This window comes from Podarcis liolepis, assembly GCF_965112155.1.
Source record: "Podarcis liolepis genome assembly, chromosome: 15".
NCBI lineage: Eukaryota > Metazoa > Chordata > Lepidosauria > Squamata > Lacertidae > Podarcis > Podarcis liolepis.
The window spans coordinates 12,461,658-12,487,170 of NC_139566.1; the positions used below are offsets into that span (position 1 = coordinate 12,461,658).

General features: G+C 48.7%; 1 protein-coding gene across 3 annotated transcripts; it reads left to right on the forward strand.

The window, feature by feature from the left end:
• Nucleotides 1–418: 418 nt before the first annotated feature.
• LOC310694479 (uncharacterized protein) lies at nt 419–24,461 on the forward strand (the record flags this gene model as incomplete). 3 transcript variants are annotated; one of them, XM_083477540.1, is made up of 6 exons in its annotated part: nt 419–598; nt 16,987–17,272; nt 18,468–18,710; nt 20,335–22,614; nt 22,952–24,286; nt 24,338–24,461. In XM_083477540.1, the coding sequence occupies 4 exons, from the start codon at nt 419–421 to the stop codon at nt 21,786–21,788; spliced, it is 2,163 nt and encodes a 720-aa protein (XP_083333666.1). In that variant the 3' UTR covers nt 21,789–22,614; nt 22,952–24,286; nt 24,338–24,461. The 3 variants fall into 3 exon arrangements, with proteins under 3 accessions (XP_083333666.1, XP_083333665.1, XP_083333664.1); XM_083477539.1 differs by having other exon boundaries at nt 22,952–23,356; nt 23,403–24,461; XM_083477538.1 differs by having other exon boundaries at nt 22,952–24,461.
• Between the last annotated feature and the right edge of the window lie 1,052 nt (nt 24,462–25,513).

Here is a 25,513-nt window from a genome sequence, read left to right on the forward strand (position 1 = left end):
GCCAATCGGAAGCCGGCAAGTTGATTGGGAGGGAAAGGGGGAGGAGAGAGAGAAGAGAGAGAAGGCAACCTGTCTCCACGTGACACTTTCAAAACCTTCCCCTTTGTCTGAACTGCGGGTCGCTCCTTTACGATCGTCCGAGTCCGGCGGCGTCTTGCGCGCCCTGGAGTTGGTGGCGCGCTCCGGCGCGTGCGAAGCCGGTGCTTCCCTCCCTCACGACACGCTTCTGGCGCTGCTTTGCTTGCGATCCCCCCCCCTTCCTCGATCACCCCAAATTGCGGTGGCCCCTCCGATCCTTGCCTCTAGTAGGGATCTACCGCTCCTTGTTCCCTCCCCCAAAGCTGCGGGTGCATGAGAGGCGATCTCTCCAAAAGGGACAGGAGCCCGGGGATTTAGAAAGCCGCGTCTCGGGGGGGCCATGGCCGGCCGCAGAGCAGTGCCCCCGTCGCTGTGGTCCGGGAACGAGCGGCTGAGGATCGGGGAGCGCCTCCAAGCCAGCCTGGCCGGGATCTTCGAGCTGGATCTCCTGCGGGAGACACAAAGGGAGACGGTGGAACGCGCTCTGGAAGGGAGCCGGAGAGATGGCGAGACGCAACAGGTGTGTGTGTGTGTGTGTGTGTGTGTGTGTGTGTGTGTGAAAGAGGGAGAGAGATCTGAAGGGAGGGGGGAGGAAATGGTGGGGAAAGTTTGCTTAAAATGCCCTTTAACTGCCTTTTGCACCAAAGAGTTCAAAAATGAGAACCCACTAATTCACATAACTTGCGATTCAAAGCCAGCCGATGGGTACAACAAAGTGCAACATTAGATATATATATATATATATATGCCAAAACTTTAAAAAAGGAAGAAAGAATAGGGTGCGTATCTTAGAACAAAAGGAAAGCTATGCCAGACTCCTAAATGCTCGCTGCTAGGCATGCTTACTCAGGAGTAAACTTACAGGCTGGGGTAGATAAGGCCAGGAGGGGCTTAGCTTGCTAGGTTTCCAGTGCGGGCTCTTAAACTGATCTACCCTAAGCCAGTGTGCAAAGGATTGCAATCAGATAGCCCCATCCCAGGCTATCCATTATATATAATTATACTGTATGCATTATATATAATTATACCACATGTGCCTCAAGGTATGTAATCTGTTGTAGTTGACCCGTTGCAGAGCTACAATTCCCAGCCCAGCACCCTTAAACTACAATTCCAAGTATTCTGGGGGGGAGGACTGCTGTAAAGGTATGATGTGTTTGCAGCCAGAGTCCCACTCAGTTCAAAGGCATTTCTGTATCTGATTGCAATGCTGCAGTCCTGCACACACTTAACTTAGGGGGAAATGTACCAAGTCGGAGCGTTAGTCTGCATTGTAAACACTGTCAAGCAGCGGCTTAGGGTGTGTGTGTTCAAGTGGGGAGTGAAGGGGCAGGATAGCTCAGTCAGTAGAGCATGAGACTCTTAGTTTGAGGGTTGTGGGTTTGAGCTTCGTGTTGGGCAAAAGATTCGTGCATTACAGGGGTTTCGACTGGATGACCCTTGCAGCCCCTTCCAACTCTGATTCTGCAGACAAGGCAAGATGCTCTTATTGCCCAACTACGACATTTCCCCCACTAAACAGGGCTTTACAGGGATTGTTTTAAAAGGCTGTTTACGACGAGCTCATTGCCAGACTTGCTTTTTTATTATATTTTGTCTGTTTTGACACTCGTGGTAAGGCAGTTTAGGTATTTTCTAGAAAGGCAAAGTGTAAATGATAAATTGCACACAGTGAGACTTGCGTCTGAGTAGACAAAATGTGGGCCTTTGGTGTGATCGGGGAGGCACTTCTGTGATGGGTTGTGCCTTGACTCTTCAGCCATTCACAGTTCGAGTAAAGTTGGCTTTCTAGTTTTGAGGTGGGGGGGAGTAGCTTGTTTGCTGGTTGTTGGGCAGTGATACCTTTCGGGGGAAGACTTTGGGGTGGGGTGAGCAGGAGGGGCCCCAAACAAAGTAGAGCACTCCCATTTTTAAAATTAGCTTTTATATAACAACAACCAATAATAGAATGAATGTATAAAAACATACACACACACAACATATAAACAAGTAAAGAATTCGAAGTATTCCACACATTTCCAAACAATGTACCGGTAAATAACACAAGTGAAAATACTGAAATTATCCTCTCTCCAGAACTAGCCATGTGCTTGATTGGAACATACTGAATATAGGGAAATCAATCAATAAACTGGTAAAGGATCCTTTTCTGATTGACCTTGAGGCTTCTCAACCACACTGGTAAATTTTTCAGAAATGTAGCCCGTTTTGAAGAAAGTGAAATCATCAGACCTAAAGAAGCCCTGTATCCATTACGTTTAGAGCAGGCACCCCCAACCTGCGGCCCTCCAGATGTTTTGGCCTACAACTCCCATGATCCCTAGCTAACAGGACCAGTGGTCAGGGATGATGGGAATTGTAGTCCAAAACATGTGGAGGGCCGAAGGTTGGGGATGCCTGGTTTAGAGTCTAAAGCTGCTTGGCTGCACCACTGTTGTAAGGATTTTTAGAAAGAGCTTTGGGCCTAGGTGGGTCTGATACAGAAATGCAGTTCTGTGTGTTGTTGCTTAAAGGACATACTTGAGACCACTTCTGGTCTCAAGGAAAAGTAACTTATGCCTTAATTTGGGGGTGGGTCGGCAACCTGCTGGGGGCTACTTGTGAGGTGTGGGTGGGGCTACAGGAAAGTCAGAGGTTTCTGCACCCAGCTCCTCTTCAGGTAAGCAGGAGGCATTATCACAGTTGGGAGACCCATTCCAGTCAGGCACAGATGCTCAAGGAGTATCCAGCCCAGGGCTGGTGAAGGACATGGAAGAGTCCCAAGGGCCAGACAGAGAGGCCTAGAGGGCCGGCCCCCCATGCATCAAGTTCCCAACCCTTACCTTAGCTGAAAGAGATCCAAAGTGTGCCTTGCTGGTTTCATTTGAAAACGTGTCAGTTGACTACAAGAAATCTAGTTTTTTATTTAAAAAAATGTTAGCCTGTTTAAGAACCCTGGGATAGCTCAGCTGATAGAGCATGAGACCCTTAATCTCAGAGTCATGGGTTTGAGCCTCATGTTGGGCAAAATATTCCTGCATTTCAGGGGGTTGGACTAGTTGACTCTCGCGGTCTACAGTTCTATGATTCTATGTTGGGCATAGAGATGTGGTGGTTGTTTATAAAGAAAAGAACAGTCTAACTTCAGCTGGCAACACCTGTTCATTGCTTGGAGCTTTTTGCAGGGAAACATATTCCAAATAATGATTTAGAGATTTATGGTACTTTGCCGAGTTAAAAAACAAAACCTGAGGAAGAGTGGTCCCTGCCCTGAGGAGCTTGGGAAGTCAGCAGTTGGGGTAGGGTGTATGTCTTGGGGGATAACGGGAGTGGGGTTGATTTGGAGACAGAAAGATTTGGTTTGTACGGTCCAGGTGCCCTGACCTCAGGGAAGCCTGGATTCCGAAGGGCTGTGGCAGAAACTAGGAAGATCAGGCAGGTGTGTGAGCTTGGGGAAGTAAATAAGTAAGGCTTGCCGACGTGGCAGATGTTTAATGAATGTAGGAGAGGAGCTCTTGAATAGAGGAATGTGGGAAAATGATTGCTTGTACATGAGAGCATGAGCAAAGTTCTTATTGTTACAGGGTGATCTCATAGCTAGAAGCATCCTTGGAGCATGAATAGCGCGTGAACAGCTCGTGCTGTCCCATATGATTGGCTAACGTAGTATGGTCTGATCGCTCGCATGGTTTGGTACCAAGGTCTTTATCTGCTGGCTAGAACAAATTGCTTGACTTGTATTTTTTGTATCCTTACTTGGCTTGTATCTTTCTGATTTTCACACAATAAAAGCTGTGCTGCATTAGCCCTAGGAGCGGCCATGTTTCCCTAGGAGCAGCCATAATTCGGAACCTATCTTGGTGTGAGACTGATTTTTCTCTGGATGCCGAGCTGCAACTCGACAATTGGTGCCCCGTGTGACTGCCTTCGAACTTCACGTTGTTTTTCAGCACTCACCAACACGTCGTTCATCCACGTAGTGGATCCCTGGTGAGTGCTCCCGTGTGACTGCCTTCGAACTTCACGTTGTTTTTCAGCACTCACCAACACGTCGTTCATCCACGTAGTGGATCCCTGGTGAGTGCTCCCGTGTGTACAACGTTCAGCTCTCACCTCGCCCCGCAAGGGCTGCAGACGCGTCGCTCATCCACGTAGTGGATCCCCGGTGAGAGCTCCCGTGTGAATGTGATTCTGGACTACGTTACGGTCTTATCAGCACTTATCTCCGCCCGGACAGGGCAAAAGGCGCCTCTCTCTCATCCTCCTACGGATCCCTCGGTAAGTGCTCCCTGCTCTTTTTGCAACTCTTGCAATCATGGGAAAATCTCTCTCTGCACCACAGAAAAATTTTTTAAAAGACCTTAAATTCCTTTTGGCCAGTAACAACCTTGCTGTTAGGAAAGCTGACCTTAAGTCCCTTATAAAAGCCCTGGACACTCACTGCCCGTGGTTTCCCCAGGACGGAAACTGGGAGTTAGACGATTGGAAAAAAATTGGACACTTCTTTCAAAATCATCCGCAGATTGATGTAAAGGTTTTGCATGCCTGGAGTAACGTCTACAAAGCTATGTCGTGCTTAACTCCCTCAAACATTCTTCTGGCTGCTGGAACAGCTTCTTCAAACGCCCCCCCGGTTCCCGCTTTGCCTGCCTCAAACCTACCTCCTAAACCGCCGCCTCCTCCTGTCACTCCCCTGCATTCTTCAAATTCTGCAGCACCCCCCGTTCTTCCACCTCCTCCGCCCAAGGCATCTTCTACCACTCCTCTCCAAGAATCTCTCCGTGCCGCTGCACCATTGTTGGCTTTTGACTGTACAACTCCTAATCTCTTCCCTGTGATTGCTCCTGCCGCGCCAGGGGGAGGCCCAGCCCGGCACGAACAGTTTGATTTGAGATTCATAAAGGAACTGCATTCCTCTGTCAAGGACAATGGTTTACAATCTCCTTACACCCTGGGCTTGTTTGGCACTATTTTTCAACAAAATTTGATACCAGAGGATGTTAAGCTGTTGGCCCGCACTGTAATGCAGCCTCATCAAATGATTTTGTTTATACAAGCTTGGCACTGGGCCTGCCAACGTCGTGTTGATGGGATTCGGAATAATCTTAATAATGTTGCATTGGCTAATCATCAGGCTGCTTTGGCTGCTTTGGCTGCTGGTGCCGCCCCACCCCCAGCCCCCGTCATGTTAACCCAAGCTGATGTCCTCGATGGGTTAACGGGAGGAGGCAATTTTCTTACTGCTGCCCAACAGCTAACTCTCCATCCTCAGTATTGGGAGGCCACTACAGCCTCAGCCCAAGAGGCTTTGGCCTCTGTCCCTGATGACAGGAATGAGCGAGATGGCCGATGGAGAAGCATCAGACAGGGTCCTGCAAAGCCCTATGGACAATTTGTTGATCGCTTGTACAATACCTTCAAGCGGCAAGTTCAGAACCTGGCAACACAAGAACTGACTGTACGCCAACTTGTGTTTGATAATGCAAATGAGCAAGCGCTGCGCCTTCTAATGGCAACATCAAATATAGCCATTGCTGATATGCTTAAAGCCTGCCAGTCAGTGGGCACTGCTAGCCACGGCCTGCTAGCCACGGCCTGGTCCTCCGCCGTGTCCCAAAATCCTGCAAAGGCTACAACCTGTTGGATTGACAGTGGCTAAAGACAAAATCCAGCGGACCTTACCTATTACGTGCCTGGGACACAAGCTGCCAGCATCTGCAGCCATTCCAGTCACGCCTCAACTACAGTTTCCTGATTTTAAACTGGTGGATTTACAACAAATTCTTGGACAGCTGAATTGGATAAAGAGTTATTTGGACCTGCCCACCTCCACTTTGTCTCCACTATTTTCTGCCCTTAAAGGACATAAGGATCCAGCAGACAAGATCACAATCACCTTCCACAGCTGTTCCAGTGTTTCCTGGCACGCTGAAAGGCCATCTTCATCCCTACTGCATTGGCCCCCCTTTTCCCTGGGAAGTCACTTCAACCACCAAACATCATTACAGTTTTGCTGCCTCCTAATAGCGACCATCCCATCTCCGAATTATGGCTGCTCCTAGGGAAACATGGCCGCTCCTAGGGCTAATGCAGCACAGCTTTTATTGTGTGAAAATCAGAAAGATACAAGCCAAGTAAGGATACAAAAAATACAAGTCAAGCAATTTGTTCTAGCCAGCAGATAAAGACCTTGGTACCAAACCATGCGAGCGATCAGACCATACTACGTTAGCCAATCATATGGGACAGCACGAGCTGTTCACGCGCTATTCATGCTCCAAGGATGCTTCTAGCTATGAGATCACCCTGTAACAATAAGAACTTTGCTCATGCTCTCATGTACAAGCAATCATTTTCCCACAGAGGAACAAGAAGAGAGGGTGGTAGTCTGGGAAGGTTGAAGGAATGGGAACTATAGGAGCAATGTGTTCAAATGACGAGAAGGGGAGAGTCTGGCGACGTTTCGGGGAAATGGCGTGATTCTGGCAGGACCCCACGTCTTGTGTGCTGAATCTTGCACAGGGCAGAATGTTTACACCACATATGTGCAAGGTCACACTCTTGCATGCTTGTCTGGAATAGCGCCCAGGTTCTGTTGTTGCAACCACACACGTGTTTTGGAATCCGCCCATCGGTATCCACCTGTAATGGTGGCGTCGGCAGCAAGGAATCCAATGTTTGGATCCTGAATGGCTAAGCAGGTGGTGGTGGGGTTGTTTTTGCTTTTCTGCGATTCATCCTTCCTTGTTCTGAAAGAATTTGCTAGCGGGGGGGTGGGGGGTGGGAGTTGCTGCATCGAAACTCGGACAGCTGGGCCACTGAGGAAGCAGTTGTTATTAACCGCCCAACAAAGGCCGGCGTGTTGCTTGAAAGATTGCATGCTCCTCTTCTGGATTTTCCCTGTATGGAGTTGCCCTACCAGTTTTGCATCAAAGACGTACCCAGTAACTAGCTTCCCGTTTTATATTGCGTACGTAAAGGTTTCTGCCAAATTGTTAGCTCTGCTTTTTCTCTCTGGTCTGAGCAAGGTGTTTCGGGAAGCTTTTGGCAATTTTGGCAAATTAATGAATTTTGGTAAATTAGCAGCTGGGCTAGTTGCAGAGAAGAATATGCCAGCACAGAACACCCTGACATTGGTCTGATGAAGCGTTCTGCTTCTCCTGAAAGCTTGCACAAGCCTGTTGATGAGGCATCTGTATCTATAAATATGCCAGGAAATGTCACTTTCATTTTCTGACTGTTCTCTCTCTCTTGAATCATCCTTGCTATTCTTCATAATAATAATAATAATAATAATAATAATAATAATAATAATAATAATAATTTATTATTTATACCCCGCCCATCTGGCTGGGCCTCCCCAGCCACTCTGGGCGGCTTCCATAAAAACCAAAAATACAATCCTTGTCCGCATTCCACATCATGTTTTGGTGACTACCATAGACTGTGAACTGGGATCCTTGTTCAGAATTGCCTATTGTAAGTGCAAAATTGGGAAGCTGGTGCTCCTTTTGGGATGAATTAAATTGGATAACACAGGAAGCTGCGATAGACCAGGACATAGTCTTTTCCATCTAGTCCAGTGTTTTCCCAAACTTGGGTCTCCAGCTGTTTTTGGACTATAACTCCCATCATTCCTAGTTAGCAGGACCGGTGGTCAGGGATGATGGGAATTGTAGTTCAAAACCAGATGGAGGCCCAGGTTTGGGAAACACTGCTCTAGTAATTTTATTTTATTTATTATTTATTTTATATACCGCCCTTCATCGTAAGATCTTGGTGTGGTTCACAAGATAAAAATACAGTGGTGCCCCGCAAGACAAATGCCTCGCAAGACGGAAAACCAGCTAGACGAAAGGGTTTTCCGTTTTTGAGCTGCTTCGCAAGACGATTTTCCCTATGGGCTTGCTTTGCAAGACGAAAACGTCTTGCGAGTGTTCCGATTTTTTTTCCGCTCCCCCCCCCTTTTTCTAAGCCGCTAATAGCCTTTTAGCCGCTAATCCGCTAAGCCTTTAATAGCCGCTAATAGGGTTGCTTCGCAAGACAAAAAAACCGCTAGACGAAGAGACTTGCGGAACGGATTAATTTCGTCTTGCGAGGCACCACTGTATAGGATAAAGGCACAAATAAATAGACAAAAGCATATCAAAGCAATAACCCTCTCTCCCACAATAGACTACACTTGCCTGCTCTGATTGATGGCAGCTCAAGAGTATGAGGACAAGAGTGTCATCTTGCAGACAGAGTAGGAGACTGTTGGTACTGAGGTCACATGCTCACCATGAATTCAAAGCAGCCTTATACCACTTTAACAGCTTCCACAAAGAATCCTGAGGAATGTAATTTAAGGGTGCTGGGAAATGTAGTTCTGCAGGGGATTTCCTAATGCAGGCATGGCCAAACTTGGCCCTCCAGATGTTTTGGGACTACAACTCCCATCATCCCTAGCTAACAGGACCAGTGGTCAGGGATGATGAGAATTGTAGTCCCCAAACAGCTGGAGGGCCAGGTTTGGCCATGCCTGTCCTAATGACTCTCAGCATCCTTAACAAACTACACTTCCCAGAATTCTTGGGGTGGGAGGGGGACAATGACTGTTAAAGTGGTACTGTATTAGAATTTGTCTGGTGTGGGTTTGCCCCTACGATAGTGCATCTCGCAAGTCTCACCAAGAGGGTCATTTGTTATTAAAATTAAAAAACAAACTGACTTCTGGGTGTTAGGATGTGGTCAGAGCCTGCCTGCGTCTGGAGTGGAGTGCCTCCTTTGTAAATGAGATCTCTTTTCCTGCAGTCTCAGAATAAAATAAAATAATTCAGGGAATCTGGGCTAGAAACAGCACCGGCGAACCCCTTCCAGGCTCCTCTTTGTCTCACGCTGGTAGCAGCTGTTGCTGCAGAGGTCCTCCCTGTGCTGGGAGTCCTGGCAGGTGGGGCTTGCCTTGTGGTTTGGCTTGCCAGCTGTGGGTGTAGGCCGGCCATTCCCCCTGCATACGTTGGGTGGGGTGAGAGAGCACAGCAAAACAAAGCACCTGCTGTTCACGGCGGTGACTTCCTGCTTGGCACATCTGCCACCTGGAGGGAACAGTGTCTGTCGCTCTCCTCCAGCTTCCTTGTTTTTGCTCAGATTTGTAGACCCGAACTACCTGATGAGAGTCTCACTGATGCCCAGTTCTTCTTCCCGTCGCTCTGAGTTTCCATTCTTTTCCTGCGTTCAGGAAGACCCTTAATCTGCGTTGTCTCGCCCTCTGCAGAACCCTTGTGTCTCTCGCAGGGGATTCTGGGAAGAGCATGCGAAATGCATTCTGGGAAAGGGCGCACATGGTTCAAGCAAGGTGCTTGTGCTACAATGAGCTTGCACTAAAGCAATGCCGCTTTATTGAAAATCTAATTGTCAGGAGTCAGCAGTGCCTCCTCTGAGGGGCAGAAGCCCTTTCCCAATCCAGCTTCCTGGGGCTCTTCTAAGTGGAAAAGCCGGGAATTGAACCTGGAAACTTCTGGATGCAAAGCAGGCGCCCTCTTCATTGAGCTGTGGCTCCTCCTAAGCAGCCCATGTAGAGCTGACTCGTGTGAAAACAAAATTGCACAGCTTTTAGACCATAGGTGGAGGGGTGTTGCCTGTTTAAATTGGCACCTATTACTATATTTTAATTTCTTTTAAAAAAAATACTCCAGCTCCCTGAAGAGAAAACATTTGGCATATCAGTACTGAGGCTGCTTCTTCCTGACATGCTATTTTATTTAAATTTTAATATTGGAGTCAGTTTTTTTTAATATGGAGGACCTATTATTATTATTTTATTTTATTTTATTTTATTTTCATTCCTGTATTAAGAAAAAAATCACAAAGCAGTTTGCAACCTACATTAAAACATCAAATAAAACAATCCAGAATTAAGAGTAAAGTATACAATCAGAGTAACACGATGAACAGGAAACTAAAATATTATCTTAAAGATTTCAAAATGAAACGTTACCAAAAAGGTCAACTACAGAATGCACATTTAATGTGGCAGAGTTAACTTTTTTAATGTTATTATCAGGAGCTGTTCGTACCCCCCAGGACCTGTTTGCTCAGTATCGTGGGTCCAGCTTTATGGAACTCCATTGCACAGACAAGTGCCCTTCCCTGTTGAATTTCCGGCTGCTGCTGCTGCTGAAGACTTTAAAAAATAATAATAATCCTCAGGCATAATAACTGAATTCTGGGATTTTATAGCTCAAACTGATTTTTATCTTGTTCAGAAACTTTTTACTAAGAGACATTTGAAATTCAGGGGTGTATAAATGACCAATAATAAGTGATTGCTTTCCACATAGGTTCCAAGGCAGGGTAGAAAATAAGAGTGAAAACAGTTACCAAACAGCAGGGGAAGAAATAACAGGAGATGAGTTTAAAAGCGATACAAAATGGGATGCCCATGACAGAGACTTCTCCATCTAGCTGGGAAAGCTGCAGGCATGTGTACACACGATGCTGTTTTTTTCTACTGACATACCCTCCAACATTTCTCTGATGAAAATAGAGACATCCTGAGGAAAAGCAGGACGTTCTGGGATCAAATCAGCGTCTGTAAATCCATGACTGTCCCTAGAAAATAGGGAACGTGGGACCTTCTTCATGCAAAGCAGATGCTCTGTGCACTTAGCTCTTCCATAGACACAGCTTCTATCTTTGCTCAATGGTGTTGTGTGAAGAAGCCTTCTGTTTTTGTTTTATGGGGGGGGGGGAATGCTAATGGCCTGAAAGTTTATTTGTCTTTCGAGCCCTCTTCTTTCTCCCTCCTGCATGCCGACACACCCCTCTTAAACAGCTCGCTTTATTTTATGGGAGAACGAGCTCTTGGTCAAATGGACAGATGGCAGCCGCCTGCGGGGAGCTCCACCCGTGGCAGGGAGAGGCCGTTGTGTACACACAAGTGACCTAATCGTGGGCAAACAGCGTTATCTTCCAGGCTAGGAGAGGAAGGGTGGCATATCAGCCGAGGGTGGCATGAGATCGGGCCTTTGGTCCGTTTAGCTCAGGAATGTCTGCACTGGTTGGCAGAGGCTCTCCCCTGGGTTTGAGGCTGGGAGTCCTGGCCCCTCCATCCTACCTGGGGATAACTAAGGATTGAGCCTGGGCCTGCCGTGTTTCGCAAACTTGGGCCTCCGTCATTTCTGCCCAGAATCGAGGGCTGTAGTGAAGTCTGATCAGAACTTTGCATTTATTTATTTTTTCAATTAAATTTTATTAAATGTTACCAAAAAAATGAATAGGAAAAAGGAATAGAAACAATACATAACCATACATAGAAACATTTATTTACACAATTTTCCAGAATGCAGACTAGAAACGAAGAAAGACAAAAGAAACAAGAAAAATAATGAAGAGAAAAAATACTTTTCACAATCAATTATTCCAAATTCATACTTCAAACATTACAATATATAAATCCTAGTTAAAATACTACAAAAGACTTCCACCGCATTCACCACACGTCTCTTGGTTAACCAACAGAACTTTGCATTTATTTATTATTGCGTGTCTATCCCACTTTTTTCTCCAAGGAGTTCTCCATCTCATTTAATCCTCACAACAACTCTGTGAGGTAGGTTTTGGCTGACAGGTGCAAGGTCACCCAGCATGCTTCGTGGCTGAATGGGGATTTGAACCCTAGACTCTTTCTCCCAAGCCCTGACGCTCTAACCAGTATGCCACACAGTAGTTTTTAAAATACTGTTCTGGCTCTCATCTGTCGGCCTCGGCTCTCCTTATCTCTGAAGTGAGAACAACATCGATCCAGTTCACAAAGTTCTCATGAAGGTAAACAAAAGACTTTTAAAAAAAACAGTATAAGGCAGGTTTGCCTGTTTTAAGTCATGCACAAAAAAGGCTCACATTTGCTCAATGTGCAAAGAAGCGTTTTGTCCGCACGGCACGTTCTTAATTTATGGAATGTGTTGCCGGAACATGTGGTGGTAGATACTGGCTTAGCTGGCTTTAAAATCAAAATAAAAGGATTAGAAAACCAGAAAACCAGCGAAGGGCTCCGTCTGCTATTGTCTATTAGCTGGTAAAGACTGGAACCTCCAAGTGCAGGGGGAATATACTGTATCTCGGATTACCTAATGGCAGGGAGAGACAGCAAGGGAATGTATTTGCCTTCTTGCCTTGCTTGTGAGCTTCCCACAGAAGCACCTGGCTGGCAACTATAGAATTAGGATTTGCTGGTTTAGATGAACCTTGGGTCTGATCGAACACTTTTTCTTACTATTTTAATTTTTTTATTGCATTTATATCCCGCTGCCTTCTCCAAGGAGCTCAAAGTGGCCTCCGTGGTTTTTTCCCTTCGCCCCAGATTGCATAACCAGTGGATGAGGTTCATGGGAGTTGTAGTCCAACAGCACCAGGCGTGCCACAGGTTTCTCCTCATCCCTGCGCTATGTGTAATGATAATAGTGTGGCATTGGTGTTAATGAGACTATCATAATTTCACAAAATTTTATGCTTTCGGAAACAGAGGTTTTTATGGGCAGCTGTAGCTCTGACTCTTTTGGGGGGCTGCTAAATTCTTAGCGAGGTATTTCTTTTTAAAGAGCGGATAATCTTCTCTAGCACTTGAAATTTGCCAGGTGAATTTTGCACCTGGCTACTGGCCACTTTTGACCAAGCGAAGATGCCTGGGCGCCATCGGCGCCTGACATCTTCACCATCTGGAGATTCCTGCATGGGGATCCTTGAATCCGGACTGTTTTCACACACTAATACCCCATCCTGTAGAATTCTATCCATTATATTTTCTCTGCACAATGTTGTATTGAAAAATACGACTTTTGAGCCATCTGGTCCAAAAATGGCAACTAGACATTTTGGTGACTGTAACTCTGGTTTAAGGAGCCATTTATACATCTCTGAGTTTCTAACACTGATCTTATATCCCCACCTGAGCCCATCTTCTCAGCAGCCTTTTTGGAATAATAAATACAATTCTATAATTGGTTATTATTCCTGGGTGAACTATATAATCAAAATGTTATAGCAGTCTCGAAACAAGCATTTGGATTGTTTCTTTATTAGTGAATGTAAAATTTCAATTAAAAAATGATGTAAACACACAAAAGAGAGTTGTCTTTGCAACAGTTTCCTTCTTGAGAATTACAAGCGTGTCTGGCCTTCACAGAGGTGTCAGGGCTGTTATCATCTGAGGCCTTTCTCTGTGTTCCTACTCCAAGGGTGGTCCAGAGGGTGGCAGAACCAAAGTGGGCCTTTTTAGTGGTGGCTCCCCACTTGTGGAATGCTCACCCTGGGGAGGCTCGCCTGCTGCCGTCTTTACATATCTTTTTCGCCAGGTTTTTGGCTTCTAATCACTTGCAACCTCCTTGAGCTGGCGGGATGTTTTAAACCCACCTTCTGAAAGCAGGACTGCCGTTTGGATTTTGTCTTTGTTTTCTCTTACGCTGGTTTCAATGTGCGCATTTGTATAATGTCAGTCACATTAACTTGATTTTTTTGGGGGGGGAAGAGGCAACCAATAGATTTGATGCAGAAAACAAAACATTGCATCTCGCTCCACCGACGGTGCGGATTTGGGGGTGGTAATGAATTAATGTGGACAAAATGGCAGCCCCAACCTGGGGCCTGTTAGCTTGGGGGCCCAAGCCCAGAGGAACGGCTGCTTCCCTCTGCCAGCCACACACGCCATGCACCCGCCACATGGCACGTGCGTCCGGCCGTCTCGCTTGCCATTTCAGCGGGTAGCCAGGAGGCCCCAAGACAATGGCGACAGCTGCCTGGCTTTAGGAGAAGAAAGAGGAGGAGGATAGACCATCCCCCTTCTCCTGTTCATGTTTCATTCCTGCTGGCTCAGCAAATGGGACTCTTCCCCGCTCCCCCTTTCCTTGCGTGAAGCAGCTGTCTTAACTGTTGTGGGGTGGGGAGGGGGAAAACTCCGTAGGCATGTTGCAACTTTTACCCCTCCAACGCCCCACGGAGATCAATAAATCTTGGAATCTGGCCCAGGTGCAGTCTGGAGGGACAGGCAGGGTGGGTTAGGAGATAAGCCGCAGCATGTTTGCTTCCTCTTGGCTTTCTGCACCGGTTAATACCTTCGGTTTTGGAGTCAGGCCTTGGTGTCGGCCTGCCTTAGGAACCTAAGATTTGGAAGGGACCCCCCCCCCAGTGGGTCATCTGGTCCGATTCCCTGCAGCGCAGGAGTTGCAGATGAAGAATCCCTGACAGGTGGCCATCCAAATGTGCACACTGTAAATACAACGCCTTAAGGGTTTACAGAGAACTGTGTAGGGTGCCAGCCAGCCGGCCATGCCCTGTTTCAGGATACTCCATTCCATTGTTCGCCCTGCCCAGGTCCACCCAGTGAACTTTGTTGCTGAGTGGGAACTCTGTGTCCAGCTGCCGTTTGAGCTACTTTGGGGTTTCCCCCTTCCCCTAGGGTGTTTTTTAATCTAAAGATTTGTTTGTACTTCTAAAAACCTTGGGGTTTCCCCAAGCCTGCTGCTATCTGTCTCCCCCCCCCCTTTTTTCTTTCTTTCAAAATTCACACTTTTTTGACTACGTAAGCATTAGCGGATAGCAAATGAGTTTACTCTAAGTATAGGGTTCAGTCCCTGCCATAGATGGGCCCATAGTCTGATTTGCTGTAGGACAACTTCTTATACAGGTGGCAGCCATTTTGTGTGCGGGTTCTGTACCTGGCCCCTGAACGTGTTAGCGGCGCGCGCATAAGCCCACCATGTTCTGCCCTCCTCCAGATCCAAAACAACCCATTTGTTGGCAGTCGCGCATCAATCGGACACGCACAAAATGGTGGCCGCCTGTATTCCTATGAGACTGCTTTAAACAGTCATGGCTTTTCCCAAAGAATCCTGGGAACTGGAGCTGGTTGAGAGTGCTGAGAGTTGTTAAGAGCCCCCAATTCTCCTCATTGAGCTCTGATTTGATCCTGGGAAGACTGTGAGAGGAACAGGGGCTTCCTACCAACTCTCAGCACCCTTAATAAACGGCACTTCCCAGAATTATTTGGGGGAAGCCATGATTCTCTCAAGCGGTAGCATAGAGGGTGACTGGCGAGGAAGATTGGCCTCTGTTATCGCAGGCCTGCTGTCGTGTGGTGGTGGAGGGAGACGTTCCAGCGTGGGGCTTAGCGAGGGGCCCCCCGAAAAGCCTGAGGGTGGTTAGCTGGCTTTTGCAAAATGGGATTAGACAAATCCAATGAAGGGACACATCTGTCAGTCGCAAGATAAAAGCATCAGAAACCTCTGTGTACAGAGCGTGGGGCTCCTTCCTTCTATTTCCGCTCTCTGGGAGAAGAGTTCCATTCCTTCCGTAGCGAAAAATTAGCACCGCACAAAAGAGAAGGATCAACCTTGAGGTTTACAAATGCTTAAAAATATTGAAGGGAGAGGCCCTTAAATGTGGGGGTGTCAGGGCTGCCGCCCAGTCCCAGCTCACATAGGACCAAGTCAGCCAGCGTTCAGTTTCAAAGAGTCTTTATTGGATTACAGGTTCCATTTCCAAACTGCAACGTGCAGCCCTACTTCTTCTAGGTCAGAACGACGAAGACCCGTCTGAGTCTCCGCCTCTAGCGCACCAGCTTAATACCCTAGCCTTGCTCCACCTCCTGCGCCTTTCCTTCCGTCTCTGGGTCCTCCTGCCCCCCTGGGTCTCTCCCTTCCTACTCTCTTCTGACGCGGACCCCCCTGACCCTTCCGCCTCCTTGCGGCGGGCTTTGGGACCCGGTTCACTCTCTGGGCTGCTGACTGCGCCAGCTTCCGTTACATTTGAACTTGGCGCGCGCGCCCAACTCTCCACTTTCCTCTTGATCGTTTCCTCGCTCCCCGAGGTGGGCGTGACTACTCCTGACTTATGCCCTCCCTCCTTCTGAAAGTCTCCGGAGCCCGATATCTGGTCCCCTTTCTCCCCGCTGCTCCCGGCTGGGAACGTGGGTCCCGATCTCCAACTGCTGCTTTCTGATCCCTCTCTGGACCCTTCTTCCTGGGGTGTCCCCCTGCTCTCCCCCCTTGCTCTGGCTGCTGGCGCTCCCTTCTGGGAATCCTCGGACTCGCTAGACAGGCTCGGTGATCTCGGGTCGTCATCCCCACTCATCCTTCCTTCGTATTCCTCCCCCTCGCTCTCTGTCTCCTCCCTTCTCTGCGTCTCTGCTCCTGAACCCCTGACAGGGGGGAACAGGCAAAGATAGACCCTCGAGGGCTCGACTGGAGGGGGGCAGGACTGAAAACCAGGTGGACAAGAGAATGGGATGGCTGAAGGAAGTGGCGCGAAGAATGAGGTTCCGTTCTGCATTTTTCGTATTTATCTGAATAGGTCATGTCCTGGCTCACACCTGCAGACAGAAGTGGGTGTTGCTCATAGACATCGGTGGAGAAATCCAAAAGCCCAGTGTAGCCTAGTGGTTAGAGTGTCGGACTAGGATTTTGGAGAGAGACCAGAGTTCGAATCCCCACTCAGCCATGAAGCTCACTTGGGTGACCTTGAGCCAGGGCCTAACCCAACCTCACAGGAGAAAATGTGGAGGATTGTACCGCCGACCTTCTGATGGCAAGCCCAAGAGGCTCAATGGTTTAGAGTTTAGACCACAGCGCCACCCGTGTCCCTCACATATCTGGGTGGGCCTGCCTGAATTAAAAAAATACAGTACAACAAAGATGTCTGCCTAATGGCAATGGGCAGGGAGTTCCAGGTTGCAGGTGCTGCCATGCTGGAAGATTGATACCTTATGAGTGTGGAATGGATATCATGTGGCACTTGCGAAAGAGCCAGCTGAGCAAATTGAAGTGGTCAACTGGGCATATATGATAATAGCAAAACTTTGAGTTTGGCCTGATAAAAAAATCAGCAGCCGTTTCCTTTTTCCTCTGCTGTTCTGTCTCACAAAACCCTTGCTTGTCCCCCCCCCCCTGCAAAAAACAGGAGGACCAAAGCAGCCTGGGCGATAACCGACTGCCCACCACCACTAAGCTGGACCGAAGCAAATCTGAGGACCTGCTGGGGACCCCAAAGGAGCCTCGCACCTACAGCTCATCAGAGAACATTGAGGCAGACCCCGGGGTGCTCCGTGCTCACATGGGGGACGGATCAGAGAAGGGATGCCTTGGGTTGCGGATGGTCAGCGAGCAACTCCTTTCCTCCAAGAAAGCTGGAGTCAATGGGGGAGATACCCAAGAAATCTTGGAGGCAGACTCCAGGCCCAGCTCAGGTATGCCTGCTCCAGGTTCAGCCAGGAAGAATTTACCTGCCTGGTGGATTGTTTATTTGTATTGTAAATTTAACAGGAAAAAAGAAAGAAAATGCAGGCAGCTGGCTCACATCAGCAATAAGAATTGCCCCTCAGTTCTGATTTAAATGTTTATATTAATATAGGCAGTTCATGTGTCCAAAGAGCTATCCAAACAAGACTGACGAATGCAATATATATGTTCAAATGTAGAAAGGGCAGTTGATTAGAGCATGGTGCTTATAATTATGAACCTTTTAGTCTTGAGATATAAAGGTTATATTCAGTTAGTAGGCCCATTGAATTTAATGAACATGTTAATCATGTCTGTTAACCTCTGTAGTTCTGCTCTGAGTAGAAATAGTTTTTGGACACAACCCTAAGTCTCTGCAACCAGAAGGGTTTGCAGGGTCCACTTCCATTGTCCATCTGTTAAGTCTTTGCACCAGAGCAATGGAATGGAAAAGTAGGTGAATGTCTGAAAATATTAAGGATTTTTCCGAAACAAAGCTAACGCAGACAATATTTTCTGACCAAAAAGAAGACACCCTCCACTAGACACAGCCACAACATGCACCTCAATATCTTGCATCCCTATATCTCCACAAATACTTCGCTTCCTAGTCTCACAGGTCGCAATCCCTACGACACACCGGTCCTTCTCCCAGAAAACATCTGATCCCCTTTCTTTAAATCCGATTAAACGTCCGTCTGGAGTGCTGCACTATCTAATTTTTATTGAAAACATAAAAGACAAGGCTGCAAACAATAAATAACAAACACATAGGAGAAATGCCCAGAATTGCAGCAAAGTAAAAATAAATAAAATAGAAAACAATAATCAGGGGTTAGTCTGATTTGTTCTGCCTCTCTTCCCAAGTTTCATAGTGTGCAGCATAGAGTTCCCAAGATACCAGTCACTGATCTTGAGTGTCAAAACTTTTAGCTATTAAGAGATCCACAAATGTGTATTTCTGGCTGGCGTATTTGAGCCCTCCGCTCCCACATGTATATATTTAATAACATCAAACTAGACTGGATAAACTGTGGCTTTTCTTGATTTCCCTCTGTGTAAACAAGACTTTTTATGTTTGCTTTTTTGACGTGGCCAGATTTTTGCCATCTCAAATTTCCACCACGGCCAGAGCGTTGCATCTTCCTTCTCTGTGTTTTCCAGGGTTTTACGAGACGAGTGAGATGGGCTCCCTGTCGGATTCCTGCGCCTCCGTCCACAGCGATGGGCCTGGGGGTTCCCGCTGCAGCATTGGCTCCCTCTCCCACTTGCCCGGCCTGCGGGAGGCCACCTTCTCCCGCCCGCGCTCTACCGATGAGGCTGCTGTCCGCCTCCTAGACCTCCAGCTGCAGCGTCTCACCTTGGCAAACGCCTCTGGCGCGGACGGCAGGAGGCCTGTGTCGACAGGTGAGGCGCGCTTGCATGAAGAGGGACTCTCAGGCTTTGCAGATCGGCTGTGTGCTTGAGCCTCTCTCCTCTGCTCCAACCAAGAGAGGAGTTAAAAGGGAGGAATGCGGGAGAGTACAACAAAGAACACAGACTGGGCTGCACATGTCTGGGGCAAGAGTGTAGCTCAGTTGTAGGGCACCTGTTTTGCATGTGGAAGGTCCCAGATTCAATCCCTGGCATCTCCAGGTAGGACTAGAATAAACTGAGACCACGTTTACACTCTACAGATAGAGCAATTTGATACACAGTCCTTTGGGGGAATAGCTTGGCTTTCCCCCAAAGAATTCTGGGAGCTGAAGTTTGTGAAGGGTGTAGAGAGTTGTTAGGAGGTCCTTGTTCCCCACACAGAGCTCCCTTGGAAGATTGTTAAACCATTCTGGGGATTATGGGTCTATGAAGGGAATAGGGATGAGGGTGACGCTGTGGGTTAAACCACAGAGCCTAGGACTTGCTGATCAGAAGGTCGGTGGTTTGAATCCCCGTGACGGGGTGAGTTCCCGTTGCTCGGTCCCTGCTCCTGCCAACCTAGCAGTTCGGAAGCACGTCAAAGTGCAAGTAGATAAATAGGTACCACTCCGGCGGGAAGGTAAACAGCGTTTCCGTGCGCTGCTCTGGTTCGCCAGAAGCTGCTTAGTCATGCTGGCCACATGACCCGGAAGCTGTACGTCGGCTCCCTCGGCCAGTAAAGCGAGATGAGCGCCGCAACCCCAGAGTCAGCCACGACTGGACCTAATAGTCAGGGGTCCCTTTACCTTTACCTTAAGAACTCTCAGTACCCTTAAAAAAAATGACACCTCCTAGGAACTCATGACTGTTAAAGTGGTATAATGGTGCTTAAAGTGTATAGTGTGGATGTTGTCCATAAGACAGCTTTCCTATGACCCGCCCAGTTCCATGAGGTGATCCTGACTTCTATGTTCAGCTTCCTGAGAACCTTCTTCCTTCCTTTCAGTTCAAACTGATAAACAGGAAGTTTTTCTCTTTATTATTATTTCCTTTTTGAAGCATTCTTACCTTTAGTGGTTTATGAAGATCAGTAAAAAGGCAGCCCCTGTTCTCAGGCTTATAGTAACTGAAAAGACATAACACACAAGGAAAAAGGGGAGGAGGAAAAAAGCAAACTCAACTCAGGTGTTATGTTTTAGTTACAAGATGGCACCGGTCCCCCAAGGGCAACTGGACTCTGCTGCCATGGGTTGCAGAAACAGATTTGTGCCACCCCAAAATATTATCTTTTAAATTTGTTTTACTCCATCAGCACCATCCAGCAATTCAGATGTTGCTGAATGACTACAGATTCCCCATCCCTGTTTTATGCCCATGTGAGTTCAAGGAATGATTGAACATGGGCAATACTCAATACTAGGTCTTCTGAAAATAGTCCCATTGAAATTGATAGGTATGACTACGCTAAGAACATTAATAGCAATGGGTCTGCAGTGAGTCTAACTTAGCTGGCTACAACCAGGTAGCTTCTGCCTGCCTTGAATCCCTGTTAAAGAGACAGTCCATCTTCTACCTTGCCCGGCCTACGGTTGTTGGTTCCTGTTACCCATAAGTCTCTTGTGTTCCCTTGCTGCAGGTGACCTGGAATTCCTCTTGGGGCTCGGAGACTTGTCCCTCCCACTCCCAAAGAACCCGAGTCTCCAGCTGCTGCAGTACAAGTCGGACCTTGTCTCCCGGAACACCAACGAGATCTACCACTACCCGAGCCCCTTGCATGCCGTGGCTCTCCAGAGCCCCCTCTTCACCAGCAGCCTCTCCCAGAGCTCGTCTCAGGAGGATCTGGATGAGGGACCCCTGGAACAGCCTGGCACCAGCTCCCCAAAGAGAGCGGCCGCATGCTCCAAGGAGCAGCAGAGAGCCCGGTTGGACCAGTACGTGGCCAAATTGGTGCTGCGGTACAAGTGTCGCTCAGCAGCCAGCAGGCCGGAGTCCGGATACCTGGCGGGGAATCAGAAGAGCTTGTCAATGTCCTCCGTCTGCAGTTCTGTCCTGGGTGCCAGCCAGCTCCTGGCACCGGCGCCCGGGTGGAAGATCCGGCGGCGCATCTCTACCTGCTCGCATCTGCGTTCTCCAGAAGGTTCCGAAGGGGCACGGGACTCGCGGGTTTTGGACAGCCAAGGGGATTTCACTCCGTTTCTGGAGATCGCCTCAGTCCAGTCCAGCACTACCAACCTTGTGAAGGCTACTGAGCCGTCGGTGGTGTCCCTGCCTGATCCTCTCCCATCGTATCCGGAACCTTCCGTCATCCCCTACCCAAATAAGCAACATGGCGGATCGGAAAGAGAGGTCCTGGGCTGGGTCAACGTGGCCCGTTGTCATGTTGTCCAGGCCGAGGCTCCCTTCAGAAAGGAGGCCTCGTTGCCGCAGGCTGCTATAAACTTTGACAGGCTGTACAAAGGCAAACATGCCTCGCGGGAGTTGGTGAAAGCAGCCGAGAGGCAGGAGAAGCCGGCCGAGAGGAGCTGGCTGAGCCCCCGGGAACTGTTACGCAGGCTGAGCCTTCGCCGTAGGCCGTCTGCTCGCATGGGGAGCAGGGCCCGCGCCAGCTCGGAAATCAACGTCCACGTGGCCACAGGGCTGGGTTGCCACAGCGACCCACAAGCCAGCAGAGGCAAAGCGGTCAAGCCGAAATGGACATCGGTCTTGGAGATTTCCAGCAAAGCCCCCGGCCGGCAGCGGCTGAAAGCCGGCACCTTCCACCCGCCCCAAGTGCTGAACCGCCACCTTGCCTTTTCCTCTGACTCGCCAGCGTCGTTTTGCTTCCTGGGCAGCAGCCATCTTGACCTGCCACCTCGGCAGCGGGCTGGACTTGCCGGCGGCAGCCTTGGAGAGGTGGACGCCACAAGCGCCGTCAGCCTGAACGGAGACTGGATCCTCCATCAGCTTGGGGACAGGTGGCCCCGCACTGCGGCCACGTTGGACTCTGCCGACTTGCCAGTCCGCAGCTTCAAGCTCCGGCGCAGCCGCTCCTTCAAGGAGCTCAAGAAAATGATGTCACGCTCCTTCAAGGGTTCCAGGACCACCAAGTGATTCCTTCCCCCAAAAAAGGGCTGTAAGATGTGTTGGGTGGGTGAGTGGAGAAGGTAAAAGGTGAAGAAGCTTCTTAAGCATTTTTGAGGCTTCTTGATTGACCTTCTTAGACCAGCTTCTCCATCCCCTTGGACGACGGGGGTTGTCTCCCGAGTTTTCCCCCGCACCCTTATTGCTACGTACATCCTTGAATTTGGACATTAACTCTTTATGCCTCAGGATTTCTCACTGGCCTAAACAAGAACCAAAGATGGACATGGAACTCCAGGTCTCCTTCGATAATGTTTTCCTAAGAATGGATTGAGGGGCCTTGAAGCCGCCTCACCTAACCCCGGTGGCGGCTGTTGCCCATTGGGACTGATAGGGTGGCAGGTGGGGAGCCCCACAGTAGGTGGCGCCAGAGAGCCAGTGGCAGGCAGAACCAACACATTCTAGTTTTGTCCCCATGCCCCCTGCTGAGTTGTAAGAGGGGCAGCGCAGAGACTGAGGAAAATGGCAGGCAGTGCCACCCCCTGGACTGGATGTAACAAGGCAGGCGGGAGGGGGCTGGCTAGGGGCAGACTGAGGTTAGTGGGGCAGCATTTCCTCCGCCCTCATGTACCAGCTTCCACTGAAACCCTTGAGTTATGGTAGTCTCGCAGCCTAGCCAATATGAGGGTCAGAGAGATGCTGAGTCTTCTACCCCCAATGTCCTTTAAAAGTGTTGCCTTGCCTTGGGTTCCCACCCACCACAAATATGGTAGGGGAAGCATGCAGATCTCCATAAGTAATTTTATTATTATTTTAGGATCCAGGCCATGCCTTATATCCCTGGGCCATTACAGTGGTGCCTCGCAAGACGAAAAGAATCCGTTCCGTGATTCTCTTCGTCTAGCAGTTTTTTCGTCTTGCGAAGCAAGCCCATTGACGGATTAGAGGATTAGCGCTTTTAGCGGCTTTTAGCGGCTTATCAGCTTATCGGATCAGCTGATAAGCGGCTTAGCGGCTTAGCAAAGGGGGGGGAGGGGAAAAAACCCCGCAGGAACTCGCAAGACATTGCCGTCTTGCGAAGCAAGCCCATAGGAAATTCGTTTTGCGAAGCACCTCCAAAACGGAAAACTCTTTCGTCTAGCGAGTTTTCCGTCTTGTGAGGCATCCGTCTTGCGGGGCACCACTGTACTGAGGTATTTGAGGAGGAGGGTGCTTTTCATGGTTCCCCGTGGCTCAAACACAAGATTCGTATTGTGGTTCGACCACCCTCTCTCCCTGTTGAACTCCCAGCGCTGAGTGACAACTTTTTCTATTTCAGCACACAGTTTGTGAGGGGGTTCCCCAGCCCCGTGATTCTGTGGTTAATTTTAACTTGCTTTATGTTCTTATCTCTCTTGTACAACGCTTAGAAAAGGCAGCATGTAAATTATTTAAATAAATAAAATGTGCAGCCTGTCCTGAGGAACACACAGCCTGCCCAACAAAGTCATTCCCTGACCACCACCTGGATTTTTCTTCTTGGCAGTTCGAAGCAGGTGGTGAAAACCAAAGAGGGGCTTGGCAGGGGTCCATCGTGTGTCCCTGGTGGGGAGGGAGCTGTGTTAACAGGTTGCAAATCGTGCAGGCCTAACACTGATTTTGAAGTGGTATTAATTTGCCTTTTTCTTCAAGGTTTTATATTGCCTTCCTTTTCTAGTAAGGGTATAATGCAGAGTTGTGGCACTTTGGGTGCCAATGGACTCCAGTTCTCATATCACTACCCGATGTGGTGTCGTGGTTGGAGTGTCGGATTAAGACCTGGGAGAGTGGGATTCGAATCCCCACTCAATCATGGACCTCACTGGGTGATCTTGGACCAGTCACTGCCTCAGTCAGCCTAACCTACCTCACAGGGTTGTTGTGGGGATTCAATGAGGAGGGGGGAGTATCTTGTACTTGAGCTCCTTGGAGAAAAAATTGATATACAGTGGTACCTCGGGTTACAGACGCTTCAGGTTACAGACTCCGCTAACCCAGGAATAGTACCTCGGGTTAAGAACTTTGCTTCAGGATGAGAACAGAAATTGCGGTGCTAAAGTGGTGCTTCAGGTTAAGAACAGTTTCAGGTTAAGAGTGAACCTCCGGAACGAATTAAGTTCTTAACCCGAGGTACCACTGTAATGAAATAAATGAAATAGGTAAGCTTTGGTTAGTTGGGCCCAGTGGTCAGGGGCCTGAAGTTCAACAATATCAGGTGGGCCACAGGCCCACCCCCCCTTCCTAGTGCGAGCTAACCCTGACCAGGGAAGGCCTTCATCTCCCCCCAATTCTTCATTTTGGCCCCCAAAGGCTTCCAAAAGTCTTCCTAGATATTTCTGTCTGGTATCGCTGCCACCTTTAAAGGGGTGTGTGTGGCTGTGCTCCCATCTGCCTTCCCCCCCCCCCCAACTTTAATTAAAATGGGTGAGTAGCCTTTGGCAATCTGGATGTTTCTGAACTACAGCTCCCATCTGCCCTAGCAAAAATGGCCAACGAAGATGGGGATTGTAGTTCAGCAACTTCTGGAGGGCCAAGTCTCCCCAAAGCAGACTCAAAACAAGGTAGCCTTTTTTAACGTCGTCCTTTTGTTTTTATCCGTCTTGCTCTTTGAAACTGTGAACCTTATTTCCCCCTTACATGTAAATGTTAAGATCAAGATAGAAAATAAAAATGAGCATTTTGAAATTAGGCGTCTTGCTTTGGTCTTGGGAATGTGGGATGAACGGAGTGTGCGGAGATTTAAGGTAAGGATGTTTTCCTACTGAAGCATTATTACAAAGTCTTGCAGCAGCTGAGTATATATGCCAGTATGTTTTCTGTCCATATACTGTATTTTTCGCCCTATAGGGCGCACCGGCCAATAGGGCGGACCTAGTTTGGGGGGAGGGAGGGAAATAAAGGGGGAAAAATATTTTTCCCCCCCCAGGCACAGGGCTGGGGCGGGGGAAGCACCAGCTTCCCCTGAACCCGGCCCCCAGAACAGGCTGCTATCCGCAAGCCTGGGGAGCCCGGCGGGAACTCCCGCCGGGCTCCCCAGGCTTGCGGAGAGCTGCCGAAAGCCCAGGGCACGCTGAAGAGCTCCCACCAGGCTCCCAAGGCTTGCGGATAGCTTCCTGAAGCCTGGAGAGCTAGAAGGGTTGGTGCGCACCGACCCCTCTCGCTCTCCAGGCTTCAGCGAAAGCCTGCATTCGCCCGATACACATTTCCCCTTCATTTTTGGAGGGGGGAAAGTGCGCCCTATAGGGTGAAAAATACGGTATATCTATAACTCTTTACTGACTGACTGTCATAAAGGAACCCTGTACACAGGATAAAAAGCTCCCCTTTCATCCTCAGGTGGTTGTAGGTTACTGGAGAGGGGTCTCTCCTGCCGAAATAATAGACTTTGACACTCTTCTGTACCATTGGAACATTGCCCCATTGATTTCCAGAGAATAATGTGCCCTTCAGACGGTGAAAGTCCCCCATCCCTTGTATCTATGATCATACCTCACTGCGTTTTCATATTTGCAATGCAACGCTTTGCAATGCACACTGGAGAGAGGTGTGTTCCCACCACGCCCTGGGTTGTACAATGGAGAGGGGGAAGGAGGGGGGGGATGCCAGATTATCCCTCCTATAATTAATCCCTCCCCGCTCAGTGCCTAGAAGCAGGTAGGATATAGCAAGCTGGTTTCTCCTGCCTTCCAGGCACACATTTTTGCCTCCTCGACGCCGGTGCTCCTGGTTATGCCTTG